General features: G+C 39.5%; 1 protein-coding gene across 4 annotated transcripts in view; it reads right to left on the bottom strand.

Moving 5' to 3' along the window:
• Positions 1 to 24,273, bottom strand: part of COLEC11 (collectin subfamily member 11) — a 72,265-nt gene that overhangs the window by 17,644 nt on the left and 30,348 nt on the right. For 2 of the 4 annotated variants that reach the window (XM_020965862.2, XM_020965864.2), the window contains exon 4: positions 3,620 to 3,691. The exons of the other annotated variants lie outside the window; for them this stretch is intronic. In XM_020965862.2, coding sequence (XP_020821521.1) covers positions 3,620 to 3,691 — 72 coding nt within the window. The remainder of the gene's footprint in view (positions 1 to 3,619; positions 3,692 to 24,273) is intronic. 4 annotated transcript variants of the gene reach the window in all.

Genomic DNA, 24,273 nt, shown 5'->3' with positions numbered 1-24,273 from the left:
AATTCCCACTGGGAAAATTTAGTATACACAGAAGATATCCTAGATTTCCTCACTTCCTTTTGTCAATTTCTGTGGTATGGTTGGACAAGAAGGCTGGACTACTTGGTCAAAGGGGAAATGTAGAGGATCCTCTCCCTTGTTATCCCCTGCAGCCAAAAATAATCCCCTCAAAACTCTAATTGTGCTTTGTACCTCTCTCATGTACTTAAAAACAAATTTGTATTATAATTATTTATGTAAATATCTCATTTTCCCTACTAAACTGTAAGCTGCTTGAGGGTTAGGAACAAGTTTTATTCTTCATGTCTCTATCACCTTCTGCAAAATGCCTTAAACACAACAGGAATGTAACATGCATTTGTTGAACTGATGGAAACTAAACTGAATTGAATAGAATAAAATGTTCCTTGAGAGTTCATTGGTTGAAATAATGTTGAAAAACTATTCTAAAGCTCAAAGCTAACCAGCTACACACTAGGAGAAGTATAATGAAAAAAGAACAAAGGGAACCATGAATCTGTTAGAGACTATAATACTGTTAGTAAATCACATGAAACATGATAAAAATCAAGTGTTTTCAACTCATTTGTTTTAATAGTTATCTCTTTGCCAGTCACCAAAAATGAAATGGCAGTGGGGGAGGGGGCAGAGAAGACAGTTTGAATTGTGATTTCATCAGTGTGGGGAATGCCTGGTATGGAAACTCTACGTATTAACACAGGTTGTCATCTCCTTAATAACTTCAAGTCTCAAAGAATTACCTGAGGAACTGATGCCAGTTAAGTGACTTGTCTAGGGTCATAGAGCTGGTAAATGTCAGAGCAGAACTTTTTTTTTTGGATAGGCAATGGGGTTAAGTCACTTGCCCAGGGTCATACAGCTAGTAAGTGTCAAGTTTCTGAGGCCAGATTTGAACTCAGTTCCTCCTGACTCCAGGACCGGTGCTCTACCAGCTCACCAAGCTGCCTCTAGAGCAGAACTTTAACCAATCAATCAATATTTATTAAATATCTACCATGTGTCAGGCACCATGGCAAGCTGCTGGGGACATGAAAAAAAAGGCAAAGGACAGTCTCTGCCCTCTAGAAGCTTTACAATCCACTGGAAGAGACAACATGCAAACAAATACATACACAGCAAATTATATACAGGATAAATAGGAAATAATTAACAGAAGGAAGGCTATAAAATTAAGGTTTAAACTCAAGCCTTCCTAACTTCAAGGCCAGCCAAATATATCCAATATGCCATGCTATTTCTCAAGAATACAACGAATCACGATAAAGTTGAAGATACAGTGGAAGGAACACGAAAGCAGTCTGAGGTTAGACAAGTCAATTATAGTCTTGGAGCTTGTTTTTCCATTAGTAAAGGGAGATAACAATACCTGCATTGCCTTCCTCGCAAGATTTGGGGAACAAATAAGAAAAAATGTACGTGAAAGCATTTTGAAGATTGTAAAGTTCTATAAAAATATGAGATTTTTATTATCACCATGCCCTGCTTAGTGTATCAGAGCATCAATCTACAATCTTAGAAATACCTAAGAAATAGGAGGTAAAGATTAATGGATGGGATATTGTATGAGCACAGCCCACTGATTACCTAAACTATACTTTAATTTTTTTATACTTGTTAAGGATAACGATGTTTGAGGCAGTTTAGCATAGTAGACAGAACTAACCTTATATTCAGGAAAACCTGTCTCCCCATTGCCTTCAGAATCAAACATAAAATTCTCTTGTTTTGCTTTTAAAGCCCTCCATAATGTAACCCTTTCCTGCCTTTCCAGTCTTCTTACTCTTTACACATGCACACATTCTATGATTCTAAGGATAACAGCCTTTTTGCTGTTCTCTACCCCAAGACACTCTATCTTCTGATTGGCTGGTTTTCATTTGCTATCCCTCTTACCTGGAATTCTCCCCTCCTCATCTCTACCTCCAGGCTTCCTTGGCTTCCTTGAAGTCTCCGCTAAAATCCCACTTTCTGCAAGACACCTTGCGTGATTCCTCTTCATGCTTTCTGTGCCTTTTCTCTGAGATGTACTCCAATGGTATATCTGGTTCGTACATAGTTGCACCCTGCTCCCAACTAGACTGTGAACTCCTTGAGAGCAGGAGTTGTCTTTTATCTTTCTTTATATGCCCAGCATTTAGTACAGTGCCTGGCATATAGTGGCCGCTTAAAAAATGCTTGTTGACTGAATGACATATACATATTGGCTTTAGGATCATGAGGAAGTCACTTAAACTCACTCCATCCCCACTCCCAAACTTTCTCCTAGTACCTAGCAGAATGAATGCTTCAAGGTATCTGTTGAGGGGCAGCTAGGTGGTGCAGTGGATAGAGCACCAGCCCTGAAGTCAGGAGGACCTGAGATCAAATGCGGCCTCAGACCAAACACTTGACACTTACTATTTGTGTGACCCTGGGCAAGTCACTTAACCCCAATTGTCTTGAAAAAAAAATGTTAAATGAATGAGTGAATGAATGAATTTATCCAAAGCATAAACTATGTTTTTCACTATAATAAAAAATAAAGTGTGCTATCAATTCACCATTAATAGAGCATAAATTTTAAGATCCTTCTCTAGATGTGGGGAGGGGTGTTCCCTAACTCATTCCCATTCTTTATGAATCCCTCTCAGCATGTTTGCAAGATGGCTGCCTAAGACAGAGGTTGTCTTGGAACAGAACCACGTCCTTAGTAGTCCAAGATTCTCACCCACCATTTTCTAACCAGGATTACTGAGTGGAAATTGAAGTATAATTTTTCAGTTTCTTTAATATTATTGCTTTATTTTGTGACAGTTATCTTGTCTGACACCCTGCTCCAACCAAATTGTATTGTCCTTTGCACCCCAAAACATGATCCTTTTCTCATACTTCAATGCCTTTGTTCTGGCCATGTCTTCTGCCAGGAATGTTCTTCCTCCCATTCTTCATCTATTGCACTCTTCCCTATCCTTTAAAGTCCAACTCAAACTCTATCTCCTTTAGCAAGCCTTGTCTGATCCCTTTGGTTAGTAAGAACCATTACTCTCTAACTTCATGTAATATTTTAGTATTCTGCTGCATATGGCTCTAATGCACAAAAGTATGTAATAGTATGCATTAGAATTATCTATGTTTGTGACCTACCCCCTACTAGACTGGGAGCTCAATGAAGGTAGGAACCATATCCTTTTTCTTTTATGACACGGCTAATATGGAAACGTGTTTTGCATGATTTCACATGTATAATTGATATTATGTTATTTGCCTTCTCAATAAGTTGGGGAGGAGCTGGGGAGAAGCAAGGGAATTTGGAAATATAATTTCCAAAATAATTTTTCAAAAAGAATGTTAAAAAATAAATAAATAACTGGAAGGGAAAAAAGCTCCCCAGTTATCACTAATCTCTCTCCAAACTCCATCTGAGAGCTCTCAAACATTTTGATGAGTAATTAAAGCAAGACAAGGTCTGTCATTCACAAAAGACCAAAAACAAAACCCAAAAAGAGTCCTCTGGCAAAAGTGTTCTCTCTTCCAGCAATTGTTAGATTCATCTTAAAGGTAAATGGCACTACAGATTTCTAGTTAACATAGGGAGGGGATAAGATTGAGTCAAAGATACCTTTAGAACCAATGGGACCTATTTTTCCATGACGACCCACACTGCCTTTCTGCCCTCTGTCTCCTATGTCTCCTGTACAAAAAGAAAAAAGAAAAGGAAAGAAAATTAAAGATGGGTTTTAACACATTATTTAAGATATTACCTTTTCATAGATTTCCTGAATAGCTAGAAAATCTAAGAAGCCTACAACTTACATTCTAATACTTTTAAGGTTCTGTACAGGTCACATGGGCTTCACATATTCCGTCCACAGAAAGAAGTAATTCCCTTGAAACCAGCAGCTTCAAAGGCCATATGCACTTTAAAGCTCAAGAGGGTTAAGTGATCTCTTCCTGGTTCTAAACCCATGAGATCCACAATTTACATTGTGATTTTACAGCAGGAATAAAGATCCCCTTTGCTCCAAACCAACCAAAAGAATGGCTTTACCAGTCTTTTTTTTCTGAATCCTTACAAAAGTACCCAGTTCAAAAATCAAGAAAAGTCTCAACTTTTTCTATGCATGAGATTTTCTTTTCTACTTGTGATCTAACTTCATGGTACATCGACAGAATCAAAATGGTTCCTGTTTCTTATTACAAAGGAAGACTTACTACATCCTTCCTGTTAGAAGCAGGAAACAAATAGTGCTTTGATTATTTCACTGGTGATTGTTTGGGGCAGCATATAGGATGGATCAAAAGAGACTCCCATGCCAATGGTGAATGGCATGAAAATTAGACTTTACCTAGAAACAAATATAGAAAAAAAGTTTGATGTTAATGCATTTAGAAAAAGGCCTTCATTGTGTTGGATGTACTCTTTACAGATAAAAATGCACAAGATGAGAAGGTATAAAGCAGTTATAATCTGTGTTCATGTGTAGAGATTGCTCATATTAATGAATTTACAGATCCATCAAAATGAGGATCTTCTGCTCTTCTGATTGTTGGGGTTTTCTTTGTCCAAAATGAAAGAAGGCCCTTTTTGCTTTCAGGAGAGAAATGCTACGCTTCATCAGGGATAAGGATTGGTGTATTAGATACCAGCTCTGTCAACCCAGTTTCCTGCCAAAATATGTATCCTTTCTTCCCTCTTCCTCTCTCTTTCCCCATAGAGGACTGGCTACAAGAAGTAGTCACTTTCTCACCCACATGCACTTTTACTTTTGCACAATGAAGAGTCCTAGAATTAGGAACAAGAAACCTGGGTTCAAATCTCCACTCTGACACTTACTAGCTAGATGACTGTGGGCAACTCACCTAATAGCTCTGGGTCTCAATTTCCAAATTTGTAAATAGGGGATAATGATACTTAAACTAAACACTCCATCAGGCTGTTCTGAGGAAAGTGCTTTGGCAACTATGAACAGTTCTTACACCTCCATAACTAGACATATATGCAAATGCATATATGCACACTCCCATACATCCTTATAAATTCATACAAATTCACAAGCCTAAGCAGGCATGCACATTCCCTACAGGTGGCCAGGCTAAAAAAGGATGAAAGTCAGAATTCACTAGAAGAATATCACTATGTAAATTAAGTAAGGAGAACCAGGAAAACAATACACACGTGAATATAACAAGGTAAGTTGAAAGAACCACAACAAAACAATTTAAACTAAATGCTGAAGAATTATAATGACCAAGCTTGGCCCCAAGGAAGAGATATTTTGGCACTTAACCCCACTTCTTTGAAGAGGTGGAGGACTATGGGTGTGGGACACTACATATAATATCAATCTTTTTCAGTATGTTGGTTAGTTTACTGAACTATTTTTTTCTCTTCTCTATTATTTGTTATAAAGACACTTGGAGTTATAAAGACTCTTGGAGTGCAAGGCAGGGGGAGAGATACGTTAGGAAATGTTAGTGATGTAAAAACAGAATATGTCCAGAAAAAATTCAGGGATAAGAAATGGACCTATGATTTCTTACATAACAGCCTCCCAGGGAAGAGTTTCAATGCAGGTTGGCACATTCTTTGCAACTAAGAGAATGAAAGAGAGCTGCCTAGAACTCTGAGAGGTTGTGACTTAACTAGAATCTCACAGCCTTGGGCAATATGTGTTAGAGGAAGGACTTGAACCCAGGTCTTTCTGGCTTTAAGACTATCTCTATCCACTATGCCATATTGCCTCTTATATGAAGAATAGCAACACTAAACCAAAGAAACAATACAATTGTGCCCTAACTCCACAAAGGTTAGATTTATCTATTGGAAATCTCAACCTAGGTCTATCATCTCTCCATGATTGTTGTTGTTGTTCAGGCATTCAGGCCTGTTGGACTCATTGTAACCTATGGACCACAGCATATCAGGCCCTTCCATCCTCCACTATCTCTTCAAGTCCGTCCAAGTTCATGTTCCTTGTTTCCATGACACCATCTCTCATCACTCTCATCCTCTGCCATCCCCCCTTTCCTTTTTGCCTTCAATCTTTCCTAATATCAGGGCCTTTTCCAATGAGCCCTGTCTTCTCATTATGTGACCAAAGTATTTAAGCTCCAGCTTCAGTATTTGACCTTCCAGTGAATAGCCTGAATTAATTGCTTTAAGTATTGACTGATTTGATCTTGTTGTCCAAGGGACTTTCAAAAGTATTCTCCAACACAACTGGAAAGCGCCAATTCTACAGCGCTCAGCTTTCCTTTTACTCCAACTCTCACAGCCACACATTGCTCCTGGAAAAACCATAGCTTTGATGGTACAGATCTTTGTCAGTGAGGTGATAGCGCTGCTTTTTATTATGCTGTCCAGATTTGCCTTAGCTTTCCTTCCAACTAGCCAGCATCTTTTAATTTCATGGCTGCAGTCACTATCTGCAGCGATCTTTGTGCCCAAGACTATAAAATCTGATGCTGCTTCCATTTCTTCTACTTCTATTTGCCAGGAAGTGATAGGATCAATCAGCAAGATCTTAGTTTTTTTAATGTTAAGCTTCAAAGCAGCTTTGACACTCTCCTCTTTCACTCTCATCAAGGGGCTTCTAAATTATTCTTCACTTCCTATCACTCTCTTTCCACAGTAATCCTTGTGAAACAGAAAAGGATTCAGAGTTCCCCAGAACATGACCCCCCCATCAGGATATTAACGTAATTTATATTACTGATATTTATAGATAATGGTAATTAAAGAATCTCTCATTTAGTTGGTATTGGTACTCCCTCCAACACAGCCCTTCTAAATCTTCCTAGGAGATGACCTTCAATGGTTACAGTGGCTGAAAAATATTTTATCCTATGGCCAAGCCAGTGATAAGCCTCTTCAAAACTGACTGATCCTTTGACAAAAGATGCACATCAATTGCTAGACCCATGCTGGAAGCCTTCTTGCTTTTTAGGACCTTACCAGAACTTATACTCTGCTGGCATGGACCTCAATAATCCAGGCTCACCTCTATGACTCCATGAGGTATCCCTGATCGTCTATAGAAGTAATCATAACCATCAACAACAAATCAGATTTCTAGAGCGTTTTAAGGTTTACCAAGCACTTTTCTCACAATAACTCTACGAAGTATGTCATAAAAATATGATTATCTCCATTTTTGTAGAAAGAAAATATCTGAGGCACAGAAAGTTTACGTGAATTGCCTGAGGAAACAGCTAATTGGTGTCAGAGTCAGCATTTGACTCAACATTCTCAAATTCCAAATCCAGCATTCTTTCCATGATACCACAATGCCTTGGGGTAGTAAGAACATAACATTAAGAACTAAGGCTCCTACCAAGCAAAAGTTTCCAACTATTTGGTGTTGAGGCATCAGGTCCCTTAAAATGAGAAGTTGGTAGGCCTACATCCCAGTTCTGCTACTTACCATTTATGGGATATTGGGTTAATTACTTCTCTGGGGCCCAGTTCTGCATCTTTAAAACAAATAAGGAGGTTGGATCTCTGTTCTTTTCCACTTATTAATCCTATGATCCTGCCCACTTCACAGGGAAATTTTGAGGAAAGTCCTTTACAAGCTTCCATCCACCCTATAGCTGAACCCTCCCAAGTATTCTCTCCCTTGATTTGAATGCGAGCTCCTCGAGAACCAGACCATCTTGCTTCACTATTTGTATCCTCTAATGCTTCGCACAATGCTTGCCACACAGTAAACAACCAATAAATGCCTTTTTATTCACTTGTTTATAAGTCTCAAAGTGATATAAAAATGTGACTTTTAAATTAAGATTATTAGCTCAGATATAAGGTCATCTATAGGGAAGATGAACGAAAGACTGTGCAAAGTAGCCAAAGAGAGGGAGATGTCAGAAAAAGGCAAAATGCCATTCCAAAAGCTCTTGTTCACACAGTCAGGTAACGGTGAAGAGGGATGGCACTAGTTCAGTTCAGTTCAATTTAACAAGCTAGGTAGTACGAAACATCTAGGTGGTGGGACAAGTGCTACAAAACCAGATAAAAATATAATTGGGAAACGTTTAATAAAAATAGTGGATAGAGCTTCAGCCTTGGAGTCAAGAGGACCTGAGTTCAAATGCAGCCTCAGACACATAATACCTCCTAGCTGTGTGACTCTGGGCAAGTCACTTAGCCCCAGTTGCCTTACTAAAAAAATAAAAAATAAAAGAAGTGAAAATACAATACAACATAGATAATGTTAAGTTGTGGTTTTCTTTTTTTTTTAAGTTGTGGTTTTCTAAGTCAATATGTCACCCATAGGGATCCATTTCCATTTGAGTTTGACACCACTGATTTAGTGGATATGGATAGAGCTCTGGACTTAGAGTGAAACCAGAATTTGAATCTTGCCTTAGGAGCTTACTAAATTAAATGACTTGCCTTAGTTTCCTCCCTGTAAAATTGGGATAACTAGAACCCCTCCCTTACAGGTTGTTTCAAGAATCAAGTGAGAAAATATATGCAAAATTACTAGTAAACCTTACAGTATTACAAATTAGTTATTATTAATATTTAAGTACATACTATATGCTTTAGGGGAGACAAAGACAAAAATGAAACAGCCGCTGCCCTCAAGAAGCTTACATTCTGCCAGAAATACACAAATAAGTATATTGTCTATGTGTGGGTGCCATTGGCAACACCAAACCTCCTCCTCCTTCACTCCTTCCACCAGCTGCTGCCCCTGATCAAAGTCGTCTTCCCATATGCCATACCCAAAGCTTGGCTCAGCCTAAATAGGCTCTAATAAACAGGCTACTTTTATCTACTTTTTGCTATGACACAGACTCTCTCATTATGTTTAGTTCCTCTAAGAGAAAAACATCATCGCAACAACAGAGAAGAGAAAGAAAAGGGGGGTGGGGAGAGACGGTTACCAAAATAAAGCAAAGTGCACAGACTGAATTAGTAATGCTACATGGATAAAGAAATAATGGGGCCGACATCAGTGCAAAGCACCGTGTCACAGTGAAAGATGACAGAAATTAGCTTTTATGGAGCAAACTCTTAAGAGGATGGCACCTATTTCGTAAAGCGTGATTAAAAGGAAAATGATTTTGTTAGCTGCAAAGGGGAAAGAGTGGGAGTTGAAGAGAAGGCTTGATTATAGTATTTTGCTCAAAGACTCTGGCTGCTTGACCAGACTTCTGCATGGAAATTAATCTACCTGGGGTGCAGCTTGTGTAACACAGCCATGCCAAGGCCAGCTCACTCGTGACAAAGGCCAGAGAGATAATGTGTTCTTTCAGGCATTTCTGAAAGGGTTGATTTCCCACACACACACATACCCTTTTATAATCCTTATGGCTGTCCTCTGAAACCTTCCCAAATTCTCTCCATCCTGAAAAGCTACAGAGTCCAAACCTAGAACCACAATGGTGGAGATTGAATTCAATAAGCATGTATTATTCCTTAGGAGGGAAAGGGATAATAACCAGACCTGTGATTTCTGAAATTTAGTTAATATGAAGAAAATCCCCCTACTAATAGAGATCACACTCTGAAATCTATAGTCTAATAAGCACTACCTCTAGTATTATGTGTGAGGAGGTCATGTGCTAGGGACTGGGAATACAAAAGTTTTAAAAAGCAACACAATTCCTGCCCTCAAAGAGCTTACCGTCTAACAGGGAAAGCTATAAAATATACATAAATAAGCAATACACAACACAAGATAACATGAATAGGGGTAAGAGATAGCTAAAATGGTATTCTAGAAAATTTTAGGAAGGGAGAGATCAGTTTAAACATAAGAAATTGGGGAAAATTTCAGTGAGGAGATGGCAACTGACCTGGTCCTTAAGAGATTTAGTGGGTGGAGAAAAGGGAATTACATCCCAGGCACAGAAGACAAGTTTTGTGAATGCAGCTGGATAAGACAGAGGAATTGATAGTATTCCAGTTTGGGTGAAAGACAAAATATGTGAAGGAAAAGAATTGTGTGAAATGAAGCTAGAAAGTAGCTTGGTGCTGGATTGTGAAAAGGTTTAAATGCCAGGTTAAGGAGCTTGTATTTTTACCTCTTCAGCAACAGGAAGCCACCGAGGGTTTCTGAGCAGAGAAGTGACAGGATTAGACTATCCTTTAAGGTTTGAATCTTACTCTCATTTTTTAAATCATTTTTAAAATTTTACTCTCATTTTTTAAATCTCTTGCTATCCTGCATCCTGATATCCTTCCTAATACCATGAGTTAGTCCACTATTCAGGTGGTGATTCACTACAACCACAGAAGGATTCCACCAGGCAGGGAAGTTTAGAGAAATCCCTACATAATTGTGATGGATTGTTCTGATTAGCACACACAAGAACCCCACTATCCCACTGTTAGGGAATCACAGAATTCATCAGACCGGGAAGGATCTGTAGCAATTTCTTAACAGAAGAATAAACTGATTCCCAGAGAGATTAGGTGACTGGTGAAAGTCACATGAGTAAGTAGCACAGCTGGGGCAAAAAGGCAAGTGACTTTTGGTCCATAACTCCAGGCCATATCAGATCCACGTGGGAGGTGATTCTGTCATAATGAAACTCCTCTGGAACATTCAATAATAAACCTCTTGAGACATTGTCCAGGATCCACCTATACTGTACTGAATTCTGCCTCCAAGAGTCATGTTATGGTGGCAGCCCCACTGGTCCCCTGGGATGCAAATATAAGCACACACCCTCAAAATTTAACTTCCACTTATTGAGGGTAGAATGACAGAACATTAGAGTTAGGATAGATCTTAGAAATCATATAGTCCAACCCCCTCCTCTATGAAGAAATTGATTACCTGCCATGAGGGAATAAAATTCAGTCCTGATAAGGAACTCTCTATTTGGAAGGACAATTTGCTACTTGCTAGAAAAATTTCAACTGGGAAAGATGGCAAAGTGCAAACTCAGCCTCTACCCAAATCGTGTAACCTTTTTGGAAGATTTGGCCTGCGGAGAGGCTGAGCCATTTCCAGAAATTTGACCTCAAGGGGGAAGAGAAGCTGCAATGACCCTTACAGAGAGGAATTCACAAGTAGATGCAGCTAGCCGCCATTCTCTCTTCTCTCCACCTCTTAGCTGCCTCTTCCTCTGTGAAAGAAGAGGTCTGAGAGCAAAGACAGACAAGTAGACAGAGGGATAATTAGACCCTGGAGGGGATTCACTCCAGAAGAAACACCTGGGATGATGAATATAATTGGGCCTTTTTTTTTCCACATAAATTTTCCCACCTTAGCTGAGAGATTAATTAATGATTCATTTCATCAGCTGAAGGATTCAGTGAGAGTCTAGGACACATCCTGCTGTTGTAAATAAGTTATAACCTGAAAAGGAGTTGAAAGCTTTTGGCTGTTAGCCCATCTCAGAGATTTCACAGTGAAATAAATGCTAGTACTAATTTAGGGAGGTTGCTCATATTTGTGTGTTTATTTCTTCTCCTTGATTATTTGCCAATCAATCAAGAAATATTTATTGAGAGCTTTTCACAAGGCACCATGGGGGGACAAAAGCTGTAGAAGGCAGCTCTAAATCATAGGATTTAGAGCTAACAGCTTAGAGATCCTCTAGTCCAATGTCTTTAACATTTTTTGTGTAGTGAACAGCCTGATGAAGCCTACGGGTGGACCCCTTCTCAAAATAATGTTTTTAAATAATTGAAGGAAATGCTAAATTTCAGTTAGAGGTAAATGAAAATAAAGATGTGATTTTTTCCCCCATCCAAGTCCGTCTGATATAGATCCATGAACTTTCAGGTCTTAACTCCGGATTTAAGAATCCCTGATCTAATCTATACCTCTCATTTTTGAGGTGAGGCAACTGAAACCCAGAGGAGATAAGGGACTTACTCAAGGTCTCATAAGAAGTTAGTAACCAAATCAATACCAGAACTCCTGACTCCAACTTAAAATTTACACTACACTGCACTGCCTCATTTTCCAAGTTCAAAGCTCTCCTCAGACACTTACTAGCTGTGTGACCCTGGGCAAGTCACTTAACCCCTTTTGCCTCCAATTCCTTGTCTATAAAATGAGCTGGAAAAGGAAATGGCACACCACTCCATTATCTTTGCCAAGAAAATTCCAAAAGGGGTCCCAAAGAGTCAGACACAACAAGAAAATGACTAAGTAACAAAAAGCATTGCCTCAAGAGGCTGGCAATCCAGGTGGAACACAAGGGCCTAAAAAAGATCAAAAATAACTAAATAAGTAATAATCAAGAGTCAACTCAATACAAGAGATGTCAAAAATGTAGGACGTGATTCATCACCAAGGGGGTAGCATAGGCAATAAACACTACGAGTTCACTGTGAACTAATATGGGAAGCCTTCATGCAAGAGGCAGGACTTGTGCTTTTGTACAAAAACACCCAAACGGCTTTAACATGAAGAATATTGTGCCTTACTGTGCTGGTCTGTGATCTGAAGATGGATTTATTCTTCTTAGAAACCACACCATCCATGGTACTATTTGAATGTTATGGATAGTGTCAACTTTATAATGTTATGATTAGGTTGCAAACTTTTTCACTGTAAACTAGTTACTTGCAAGCACAAGATTATTGGCCTATAAAAGACAGAGCCGTTGAAGGATCAAAGTAATCTAAGTGCTGGAACAGAGGTCAGAGGACCTGGGTGCAAATCCAAGCTCTGTTCCCTTCTACCTATATAAGCTTTGACATGTCATTGACCCTCTTTGGGCCTCAGTTTCTTCATCTGTATAATGAGAGGGTTGGACTAGATAACCTCTGAGGTCCCTGACAACTTTAAAGCTTTGATCTTGTAATCTTGTGACTTTTCATTGCATCAGTACCCTCCGTTATATTTCTGAAAAAGACTAAAGCAGTGAAATGTCAGATCATACGTGAATGTGTCTCTGTCATATTTGAATCTTGCTGACATTTATATAACGATTAAAGGTTTAGGAAGTACTTAAATTCAACCTTTACCATGACAGATACTCTAGGTATTACTATACCCAATTTACAGAGGATTCTCAGAGGCTCAGAGAAGTTAAATTGTTGACCCATGGACACACCGCTAGTATCAGAGGTGAGATTTGAACTCATGCCTCTCATGATTCCCAATCTAATGCTCTTCCTCATATATTATTCAGTCTTATCTTTTGTTCCTCTGACCAATCTCTAAGGGAGACTTTGATACAAGGATAAGGAAGATCATGGATAACTGGATGTAAGCCATACATCACCAACAGTCAGCTTGGAGTGCTAGACTTGAATTTTGGAAGACCTAGATTCAAACCCCAACTCAGATACTCCTGGATAAGTGATTCTGGATAAGTAACTTAACCTCTCTTTGTTTCAGTATTCTCATCCACCAAAAGAGGGTAACAATGCCTTCATTTTAATTTCCTGGAAAGCTTGATATTGCTAGAGCCAAGCAGTAAATGGGATGAGGAAGCTTTACTGACAGTAAAGACCCCAAGTGGCTGTTATACGGATGGAGACATTGGCAATCTTAACATATTTAGCAGAGTGGTGGATCAGGTGGGTCGTGACAACCAGCTTGCAGATCTATCAGGTAAAGTTTCTATATCCACCTTGTCATGGGTTCATGAATTCTCTCCACAAATTAAGAGGTTCAGTCTGACAAAGCATGATGGTCTATCAGGCTGATTTCAGTGACTGGTCCTGTCGGTTGAGTGTTTTCAGCCAAGTCAAGTTTAGCTTCCTTCCTTCCAGTCTTTGACCAAGCAGTAGAGGGCCCTGATCTCTCAGATTTGATTCTCAGTAGGGGAGAAAAGGAGGCTTATACTTAAACAGGATTCTCTACTGATGGTGAATCTGTTCATTCTGCCCCTGTGGCAAATTGAGTGGGTCTCTGGCTGGATAGGGTAGAGTTCAAATGACTGGCAAGAGGAGATAACAATCTGATGGAGGATGGATTGCTTTTTGGAAATAATGAGACAAACAAATAGGCACCCAACTGTCTCCTGCTGCTCTCCAGCCTTTATTAGAATAAGAATCAAATCCATGTTTTCAGCCAGTGCTATGTGAGGAATAAAGAACCAGGCTTAAAAAGTGCTTTTGCAGATACGTCTTTCTAAAAACGTGTCATACTGACTTTCTAGACTCACTGTCATGTGAAATGCAATGGAGATGAAAGGGGGAACCGCCCCTATGTTCTTGTAGTGCTGGAAACCCGGGACACCCCTGAACTTGGAACCTGGCAGGTCACTGTGAACTCGGTGGCAAGATTTCTGGGGCTTATAATGGGCACATGATAAATCTTCATTAAAAATTGCTGAGGAAGCTGATTTCCAAGTGCCTCTTTTTGCCCCATCTCCACTTTAAAGGGCTGTATGATATCTTCATTAAAATTAATAAGAATTACATTCCTGCTGTGAGTTACTCAAGCTCCTTGTGTGTGTCTAGAGGACAAATGTAAGGCTTTCTCCACTTCTCATTAATGTAATGGAATGTGAGAATAGTGATATTAGATTAGCTCACTGCACTCTAGGGTGTCGGAGCCACAGAGTGGTTTAAAACTTAAAGGACCAGGATGGAAGTAATTGTGTCTAGTGCATTTTCAAATCTCCTTGTAGAAAGATGTGGTGAGGGCATGTTATGTGCTCTCTTTGGATGCTTTGTCCCATGTGGAGTTGGGAAAAGAAAGAGGACCTGTTAAGTAGGAGAAAGAACAGGGGAGTTCTCAATCCTCTTCCCTAGAATCTTTGGTTTCAAAACTACATGAACATTTCTGCCCGAAGAGCATTTTTCCCCCTAGAAAGTTCCTGCAAGCCTGGTTGAACCAATTATTTCCAAGACCATTTTTTAAAAACAAGAGCTGTGAGATTCTTTATCAGTGAGGGCTCTGCTCTGCAATTTCTAGTCTTACAGAATTTCCTGGGAAGCTCAGTGACTTGCTGGTAAATGCCAGAAGTGGAATTTGAACTTCTGTCTTTTTGAATCTGAAGCCAGTTCTCTAGCCACTACACTACACTGCCTCGCTCTGATGCTGTTCTGTCATCACAGATAGATCCTCCAGAGCTTCAGTCCCGCCTGAGAGGGACAATACTATCTATTTTTAGGAGTCAGTGGAAGGATAAGGATGTGATGATGTTGCTGTGAGCAGCTGGCAGTAGGAAGGCATCACTTGCAAATGACTAAGGAGAAGCTGTAGGCCGTAGTGGATAGAGTACTGGCTTAGAGCCAGGAAGACCTGGGTTCAGATCTTGCCCCTGAAACTTAATAGTGATGGACATTTCTCTGAGCCTCATATTCTTTATTTGGGAAATGAGCAAGCTAAACCAGATGACCATCTAGCTTTAAATCTATGATCCTATAATACTCATGGCTAACATTTCCACAGTGCCTTAAGGTTTACAAGGGCAGCTAGGTAGCACAGTGGATAGAGTGCTGGGTCTGGAGTCAGGAAGACCTGAGTTCAAATTTGACCTCAAATCCTTACTAGTTATGTGACCCCAGGCAATGTTACCCTGTTTGCCTCAGTTTTCTCATCTTAAAATGAACCAGAAAAGGAAATGGCAAACCACTCCAGTATCTTTGCCAAGAAAACCCCAAATGAAGTCATGAAGAGTCGAACCTGACTGAACAACAATAAATCAAGGTTTACAAAGTGCTTTACATATATTATCTCTACCATTTGACTGTCACGGCTACCCTGTGAAGTAAGTAGGAAAGGTATTATTAAGAAATTAAAAAGAGCTTCTCAGTTTCCTAATTGATAAAATAGGAGTACTAATATGAAAATGAAAGGCATCTTGGTATAGGGGATAGAACACTGGATTTGGAGCCAGGAAGACTCAAGCTTAAATCCTACTTCAAACAGTTACTAACTGCGTGACCCTGAGAAAGTAACTTAACCTTCCTCAAGCCTCATCTGTGAAATGGGAATAATAATAATTAGCACACATACTCCCTCACAGGAATGTTGAGAGGACCAAATAAGATAACATATATAATGGGTTTTTGCAAACCCTAAAGTACTATCTAAATGTTAGCATTTAGTATTATTATTACTAATTATTACTGCTACAATATTTGTACTCCCTACCTGATAGCACGATTGTGGGAAGACAGGTTTGTCAACCAACAGAGGTTATAGAAATTGGACTCATTAGTAGCAGTCATCACAAAATAAGTGGGGAGCTCTGAGATGAATCTATTTTCTCCTTTCTACAGAGAGCCTTCTTCCTGTCGAAGGTAGAGAGCTGCCTTGCCTCAAGTGGCCTTCCTGAGGAACCCTATCTGGAGAACAGACTCTTCAGAAACACTTGGCTCTGCTTCTGAATCCAACCCCAAATCCCAATTTGGCCTTTCCCAGTAGAAATAAGCTCCCTGGCTTCATCTTTGATGTGTTTTGCACACCATCAACTGGAATAATAATCATTCCCTGCTGTGGGCAGTCACTACTGGGAGAGAGAACTGTTTGCTAAGCATCAGATATCTGTGATTATGTCTAATCCCACTAGAAAACAGATGCATGTGATTGTCCACAATTGTCTGAAAACACATCCATCCACACACTGGTGAATCTGTCAAATCAGGGACAAGTTTTTTCAGCAAAAAAACAAGTGTTCCAAACACAATGAGCCTGCAGTAACTTTGCTCCATATCCTAGTTCCATGGTTTATTAGCTGTGTATCCCTGGGCAAGTCACCTGACCTCTTGAGCCTCAGTTTCTTCACGTGTAAAACAGTAATAACAGTGACCATACTAATGACCTCACAAAGCTATTGTGAACTTCAACTGAAAATGTTTGCGAAAGCCCTTTTTAAAAAGCAATATAAACGAGATGATTTTTACATTAAGTTGAGATAAAAGGAGAGCAGATTCCCAGTGTGGTAGTAGAAGAATTACTGGTCTTGGGGTCAGAACACCTGAGTTTTAAATTCTGGTTTTGCTAAGGAAAAGGAGGAGGAAGAAAAGGGGAGGAGAGGAGCAGCTAGGTGGTGCAGAGAATAGAGCACCGGCCATGGAGTCAGGAGGACTTGAATTCAAATCCAGCCTCAGACACATAACACTTACTAGCTGTGTGACCCTGGGCAAGTCACTTAGCCCTGATTGCCTCACCAAAAAAGGGGGTGGGGGAGGAAAAGAGAGAGAGAAAGAAGAGAAAGAGGAAGAAAAGGAAAAGGGGGAAGAGGAAAAAGAGGAAGAGAAAGAAGAGGAAGAAAAGGGGAAAGAGGAGGAAGAGGAGAAGGAGGAAGAGAGGAAGAGGAAAAGAGAGAAGAGGAGGAGAAGCATTTAAGTGCTTACTTTCTGGTGCTGGGCACTATGCTAAGCACAATTTAATGGAGGAGGCAACATGTAAACAACTATGTACAAGCAAGCTACATACAATATAAATTAGAGGTAATCAAAGAGGGAAAGCACTAGCATTAAGGGAAACCGGGAAAGGCTTCTTGCAGAAGGTAAGATTGTAGCTGAAACTTGAAGCAAGCCACAAGACAGAGATGAAGAGGAAAAGCGTTGTAGGCACTGGGGACAGCTGGTGAAAACGTATAAACCTGGGAGATGGAGCATCTTATACAAAGAACGGGAGGGGCTGTAGGGTACTTGAAACTGAGTAAAGTGTAAGACTAAAAAAGGAAGTGAAAGGGAACAGGCATTTATATGGTACCTACTACATGCCAGGCACTATACTAAATGTTTTACAATTATTATGTCATTGATCCTCACAACAACCTTGTAATGGAGGGGCTGTGATTATCCCTGTTGTACAGTTGAAGAAACTGAGGTAAACAGAGCTTTAAGTGATTTGCCTAGGGCCACAAAGCTAATACGTGTCTGATGGACACCTACAGAACTAGTACAATAGCACATATATATGAGATAGCCAGTACAGATGGACAATGAATTGGACCCAGAGTTAATCAGGAGGAGAGTGGACTGGCTTGTTTTGGAGAAATTACAAAGCTCTTTTGTTGAAGCCTCCTAGGAAAACAAAGGCCCACCTTTTCAATAATAATATTTCACCACTGTTGCTGCTATAAAGCAACAAGATATGCAACACCTCTGACTCCAGAAAACTAAAAATGAGTATCACACAAAGAGGAGACAATGGCGAGGTACGCAGTGGATGTGAGAAAGCTAAAGCAACAAAGAACTCCAAAGAAGAATGTGAACCAAAGTCACATTAAGGAATTGAGAAGATGAGTTGGTCACATGGAAAGCGCAATAAATGACAGGTATACCACCGCATTCCCCATTAACACAAAACAAGAAAGACCTCCACCACGTTGGGTGGACCCCTTGTGGCGAACTCTCAGAAGGGCATGGACAAGAGTCACAAAATATGGACAGGAATGGATGCTTTAGCATCTATACCATTGGAGAGAACTCCTGAGTTGAGGAGTTCATAGATCCATTTGAATAATGCCTACTTCCCAATGTTGTAGGGGAAAGAGCCCTGTAAACCCATAGCACCATGGAAATATGCATCATTATGATTATTGTGCTATGGTAGCATTGGAATTCAGAGCTATCAAGGGATTGCTGCGGATAACATCAGAAGTCTGAACCTTCTATCTGGGATTTCCATAGTTCTCAGGAAATCCTTTCAAGGAATTGTTTTTTTAAATGAAACATATGAATTTAGCCTGTGACTGATTATAGCTTAATATATAAATACCTAGCCTTTTCCTCTTGTGACCTAGTGTCTTTTGGGATAAACAGTGGCCAGAAATGGCTTCTCAGTAATAGCCAACAAACTAATGCTGGCACTAATTATTGAAGACGACGAGTTTCAGGAATCTCAAAGTCCAAGAAATAAGTCTTGGTCTCCTAATCTGTAAAATGAAAAAGCTAGACAAATGGAACCTATGGTCCCTTCTAGTTCTAAATCCTATGGTCCTATGAATTGGACCCTGTCCAGATGTTGGTCTTTTCAGGCATACCTTGCCTTGGAAAGCTCACAGGGGATCCTATGAATTGCCCTTGATCCTCTATAATAATAATAATATTATTACAGTAATAATAATGATAAATAACATTCATATAGTGCTTTCTACATGCCAGGCACTGTGCTAAGCACTTTCCAATCATTATCTCATTTAATCCTCACAACAACTCTGGGAGATAGGTGCTACTATTATCCTCACTTTTCATATAAAGAAACTGAGGCAAACAGGAACTGAGTGACTTTCCCAGGGTCACACATCTACTAAGTATCTGAGGCTGGATTTGAACTCAAGTCTTCCTGACTCCAAGCCTGGCACTCTATCCACAGCACCAGCTAGTCTTTGATCTTCTTTGCTAAAGGAGAATGATAATGACAGCAGTCACGTATCTTGTTATCTATGTCTCTCAGAAAACCCACAATATTGCACAAAACCTGCAAACTGATACTAATGGGGGCGGGGCCCAAGCCAAGATCTTCGCCCTTTGCCCCAAAAGGAATCTGACTCACAGGCCCCAGACCCTCATCTCCCTTTGAAAGCCTTAGGTTCCCTTTTGTCTATAGGCCCCAGAAAGGTCTTCTCTGGTCTCAAACTGTTCCTTATCAACTTCCTTTATCTCCTTTTGAAAGTCCTAGCCCCACCTTGATTTTGTGCAGATGCCTTTCAAACTTCTGCCTTCCTGTTCCCTCCGTTATCTATTCCCATTGTCTATTCAATCTCTCTGACCTCCCCAATTAGAATTCTTACCTAGACCCTCTTCCCAACCCCCTTCTCTGGCCACCCAAAGTTACTTTAGTATTTAAGATCCACCTTGGCCCTCATTCAGGGGCTGAGAATCTCAGGCCCACAAGGCTGAGAACCTCTCATGCCCGCTCATCTTTACGGGCGTCACCTGGTCAATGTGATTTATCACTAATAAACTTTTCCTCTGGCTGAAGAAGATTTGAGTTGAATTCATTCAGCAGGGCCCGGTACCGTGATCTTGGGGTCCCAGCACCCCAAAACCCCTAGACCTCTTCAATACCAATCCCCTCTAAGACAGCCCCAACAAGGAATCATCCAGTCTTTGCCCAAAGACCTCTGCTGCAGACAAACTCCAAGACAATTCCAAAAGACTCATATGGGAAAATGTGATCATCCAGAGAAAGAACTGATGGAGTCTGAATGCAGATCAAAGCATACTATTTTCCCTTTTTTGCTGTTTTTTTTCATGATTTTTTCCTTTTTGTTATGTTTCTTCTTTCACAAAATGACTAATATAGAAATAGGTTTTACAGGATTGTGCATGTATAACCTATATCACATTGTTTGATGTATTGGGGAGAGGGAAGGGAAGGGAAGGGAAGGGAAGGGAGGGAAAAAATTTGGAACTCAAAATCTTTCAAAAAATTAATGTTAAAAATTGTTTTTACATGTAATTGGAAAAAATAAAAAACTATTAATTTTAAAAATAAAATAAAATGATTATCATATCCCCTCTAAATCTCCTGTCTAGACTAAACAACCCTAGTTCCTTCAGTCAGTCTTTACCTGGCATGGTCTATAGTGCCATCATCATTCAGATTACCCTTTTCTGGATACTTTCCAACTTGTCATTGTCTCTCCTAATAAATAGCCTGCAGAACTGGACATGAAACTTCTTGAAGTGGTCTGACCAGGACACAGCAGGGCAGGACCAAGGCCTATCATCTTCATCACTTTAGACACTGTGTTTAAGTAAGCCTAGGCCTGAGTTAGCCTTTTAGCATTTTTGTCTGCTATTGCCAACTTTGTGATTCCTACTGGGTTTACCTACAGCTGACTAATGCTAAGCTAGTACCTATCTCTTCTCATCACTGGGCTGAGACCTAGGAGACCTAGAGTGCTAGCTCTGTCACTAGCCAGCTGTAAGACCTTGGGCTAGTTCTTTAACCTCTACGAGTTTCAGTTTCCTCCTCAGCAAAGTGAAGATTTGGGTCTTAGCTGATTTCTTATTGCATGCCAGTTCCATATATGATAATGGCATTTACACAGAGTTCCATTTTAGTAATGAGCATCAGAGCATCATAGGTCGAGTGGGAGAGGGCCTGGGAAGCCTTCTAATCCCAGTCCTTTGTTTTACAGGTAAGGAAACCAAGGGCCAGGGAAGTCAAGTAACTTACCCAGTCACACAAGCCATAAGTATCCGAGGTAGGATTTTAAGCAGGGTCCTCTGACTGTAAAGCCAGTGTTTCTTATGCTGAACCAAGTCCTCTGTATATCTGTAATTCAGCTTATTCTGAGTCACATATCATGTGACAATTAGATGACAAAAGACTGAGCATAGTTTTGTGGGAGAATATATTATTAGCTCAGAAGCCAGGGTTCTGGTTTCATCTCTGCCATTTTTGAGCCAGATGATTATGAGCAAGTCTCTGGGCCTCAGTTTCCTTGTGTATAAAATAAGAAGGCTGAGCAGAATTATCGGTAAGAGTTCTTCCAGATTTAGCATTCTGTGAGTCCTTAATGTCCTGAACCAGGAGACAGGTCTTGGTTCTCATGTCATGGTTCTACCGTGTGATGTTTGGACAATTCATTTGATTAACCTTTGTCTCCATTTCCCTATCTTTAAATGGAAATAATGCAACCCACACCCTCTAGATTTCATGAGAATACAAAGAAAATAGAGTGTTTCTAGAATCTGTGAATTTGTCATAAACAAGTCTGCCATCATTGTGGTACTTGTATCAATTCCCCTAGGGAGAAGAAAAGAAGAAATACCTTCCAAATGTGTTATGGTTTGCCCAAATTTGAATATGTAGATGGAACTGTCAATCCCATACCAAAGTAGTGGGAGAAAACTTCATTTGGTGCAGAAAGGAATCTATTTTTAGAGAAGTAGACTTTGTTTTGCTCCTCAGGGACTGATTGAAGGGTTGGTGTTTTGGTGGTAGCTGTGTAAACAGTTATGATGGGACTGGACATCATTGAAATGAAACAATCTTTCTCCAGGCTTTCATCAAGACTCAGATTTTTCCAGAAACTCAGCAGAAGGAAAAACCAAAATGGGTGAATCAAATTAAACAACAGAGGTTGGTATTTTAAAATACTCCCTTTCCCCTAGCAGTGCCAGATTTCAAACTATACTACAAAGCAATAGTCATCAAAAACAATTTGGCAGTATCTAAAAAATATAAAAGTTGATCAGTGGAACAGATTAGAAAAACAATATGCAAAAGCAAACAAACACAGTAACATAGGGTTCAATAAACCCAAACAGCACAGCTACTGGGGTAAGGGCTCAGGGTTGGATGAAATCTTCTAGGATGGTGGAAAGAAGCTGGCAGGAATTGGGTTTAGACAAAAATCTCATACTATATGTTACAATAAGCTCTCAGTGGGATACATGACCTGGATATAGAATTTCATATCATAAGCAAATTAAAGAAGCAAGGAACATAATACTTTTTACAACTATAAATAGGAGAAGTATTGATGATCAGACAAGGAATAAAGAACATCACAGGAGATAAATGGACAATGTTGATTATATAAAATTGCATAGTTTATATGCAAATAGAAACTAATATATCTAAAATTAAAAGGAAAACAGTTAACTAGGGGAAATATTTGCATCAAGTTTCTCTGATAAACATTTCCTATCCAAACTATGTAAGAAGTTGATTCAAATACATAAATGTAACAGCCATTCTCTCAATAGATAAATAATTAAAAGATATAGACAAAGTAATATATCCAAGCTCTTATATAAAAAAGTGTTCCAAATAACTAAAAAAATGCAAATTAAAACAACATTAAAGTTATATAGGGAAAGACAACTCTGAAAGATTTAAGAACTCTGATTAATGCATTGACCAACCACAACTCCAAAGGACCAGTGATGAAGCATGCTACCCATCCTGTAACAGAGTGGTGATAGAATCTGAGTAAAGGATAAAACATTCCTTTGGGGGCATGGCAAATGTGTAGGTTTGTTTTTCTGTCTTGTGTTTATTTGTTATTAAGATTGTATTTTTGAAAGTGGGATTTGGTGGGAAGAAGGAAGCTAGCAATAATATTGCCAAGAAGAAAAGGGGGCTCTTGATGCATTTTTTAAATACACAGAAAAGAAGGAAGTTCAGAAGGAAACACGACAACCAGGACAACTCTGAAAGTAACCCTGAATTTATTAGATATTTTTAAAGTAAGATGAAAGCATGAAAAAGATTAAAAGTATACTAGAGACTTTAGATCACATGTACTCTTTTTTCTGTTTTATATTATATGTGAAAAAAATCTTTTTGGTGCTCATTAAATTTGGAATTTAAAAAAAATTCACATTAGGTTAAGTACCCTGTGTTCTGTAAATGTGGAGAATCACTGAGAGCAGATGCAGAATGGGAGCTTGAGCCACAAATTTCCTATCTGTAATATTTTGAATAATATAATTCCCTAGATATTCTGTTTGTTTGTTTGCTTTTTGGGTTTTCGGGGGGATTAGGCAGTGGGGTTAAGTGACTTGCCCAGGGTCACACAGCTAGTAAGTGTTAAATGTCTGAGGCAGGATTGGAACTCAGGTCCTCCTGAATCCAGGGCCGGGGTTCCCTAGGTATTCTGAACCAGGCCAGTGTGGGTCTTAAACTTCTCAGCACTACTACTTGGGACCACATAGACATGTGAGATGCTTTCTTATACATACTCCAGAGACTCTCATGACCCCCTTGTAGCTAGCCACCCTAGTGGACTGACTCTACTCCCTTTCTGGATAACCCATACCATGACACAGTGTCATGCTACAGGTTTAAGGAAGGCCTCCTACAAGCCAAATTTGGGCTGCTTACACTACAAAGTCAACACTCAGTCCTCCAAAAATCACACTTTGCACACAAAAGATTAAATTCAAATGGAGAAACAGGTACAGAAGGGAGCCGTGAATTGCCTAAAGTCATATTGCTAAGTAGTAGAAATAAAGCTTGGACCTGAATGTTCATGACTTTGAGACTTTTTTTCCAATACAACATGATTCCTTCTATCTGAATCACGTATTTGAAGGCAACTCAGTTTACTGATAAAGTTCTGGACATGGAGCCAACATGACCTGCATTTCAAATCCTATCTCTGACACTTATGTGTGATCCTGGGCATCCTTTAATCTCCCTGAATCTCAGGTCTTCATTTGTGAAATGATGAGGTTGGACTAAAGAAATTTTAAGGTCCCTTCCAGCTCCAAATTTTTAATTTTCCAATCTAATATTCACATGGTCTAAATACTTACAGTCATAAGATTTAGAGCTAAAGAGATATTAGACCACTTAATCCCATACCTTTATTTTAAAGAAGGAAAAAATGAGGCCCAAAGAGGGACAAGGTCACATAGGTAGCAAGTAATACAACAAGATTTTGAACTCAGGTCTTCTGACTCCGATTCCAGTGTTTTTT

This window comes from Phascolarctos cinereus, unplaced genomic scaffold (assembly GCF_003287225.1).
Source record: "Phascolarctos cinereus isolate Bilbo 61053 unplaced genomic scaffold, phaCin_HiC Scaffold_2;HRSCAF=192, whole genome shotgun sequence".
NCBI classification, from domain to species: Eukaryota; Metazoa; Chordata; class Mammalia; order Diprotodontia; family Phascolarctidae; genus Phascolarctos; species Phascolarctos cinereus.
Note: the sequence above shows the minus strand (reverse complement) of the source record. Positions and strands in the feature narration are given on the sequence as shown.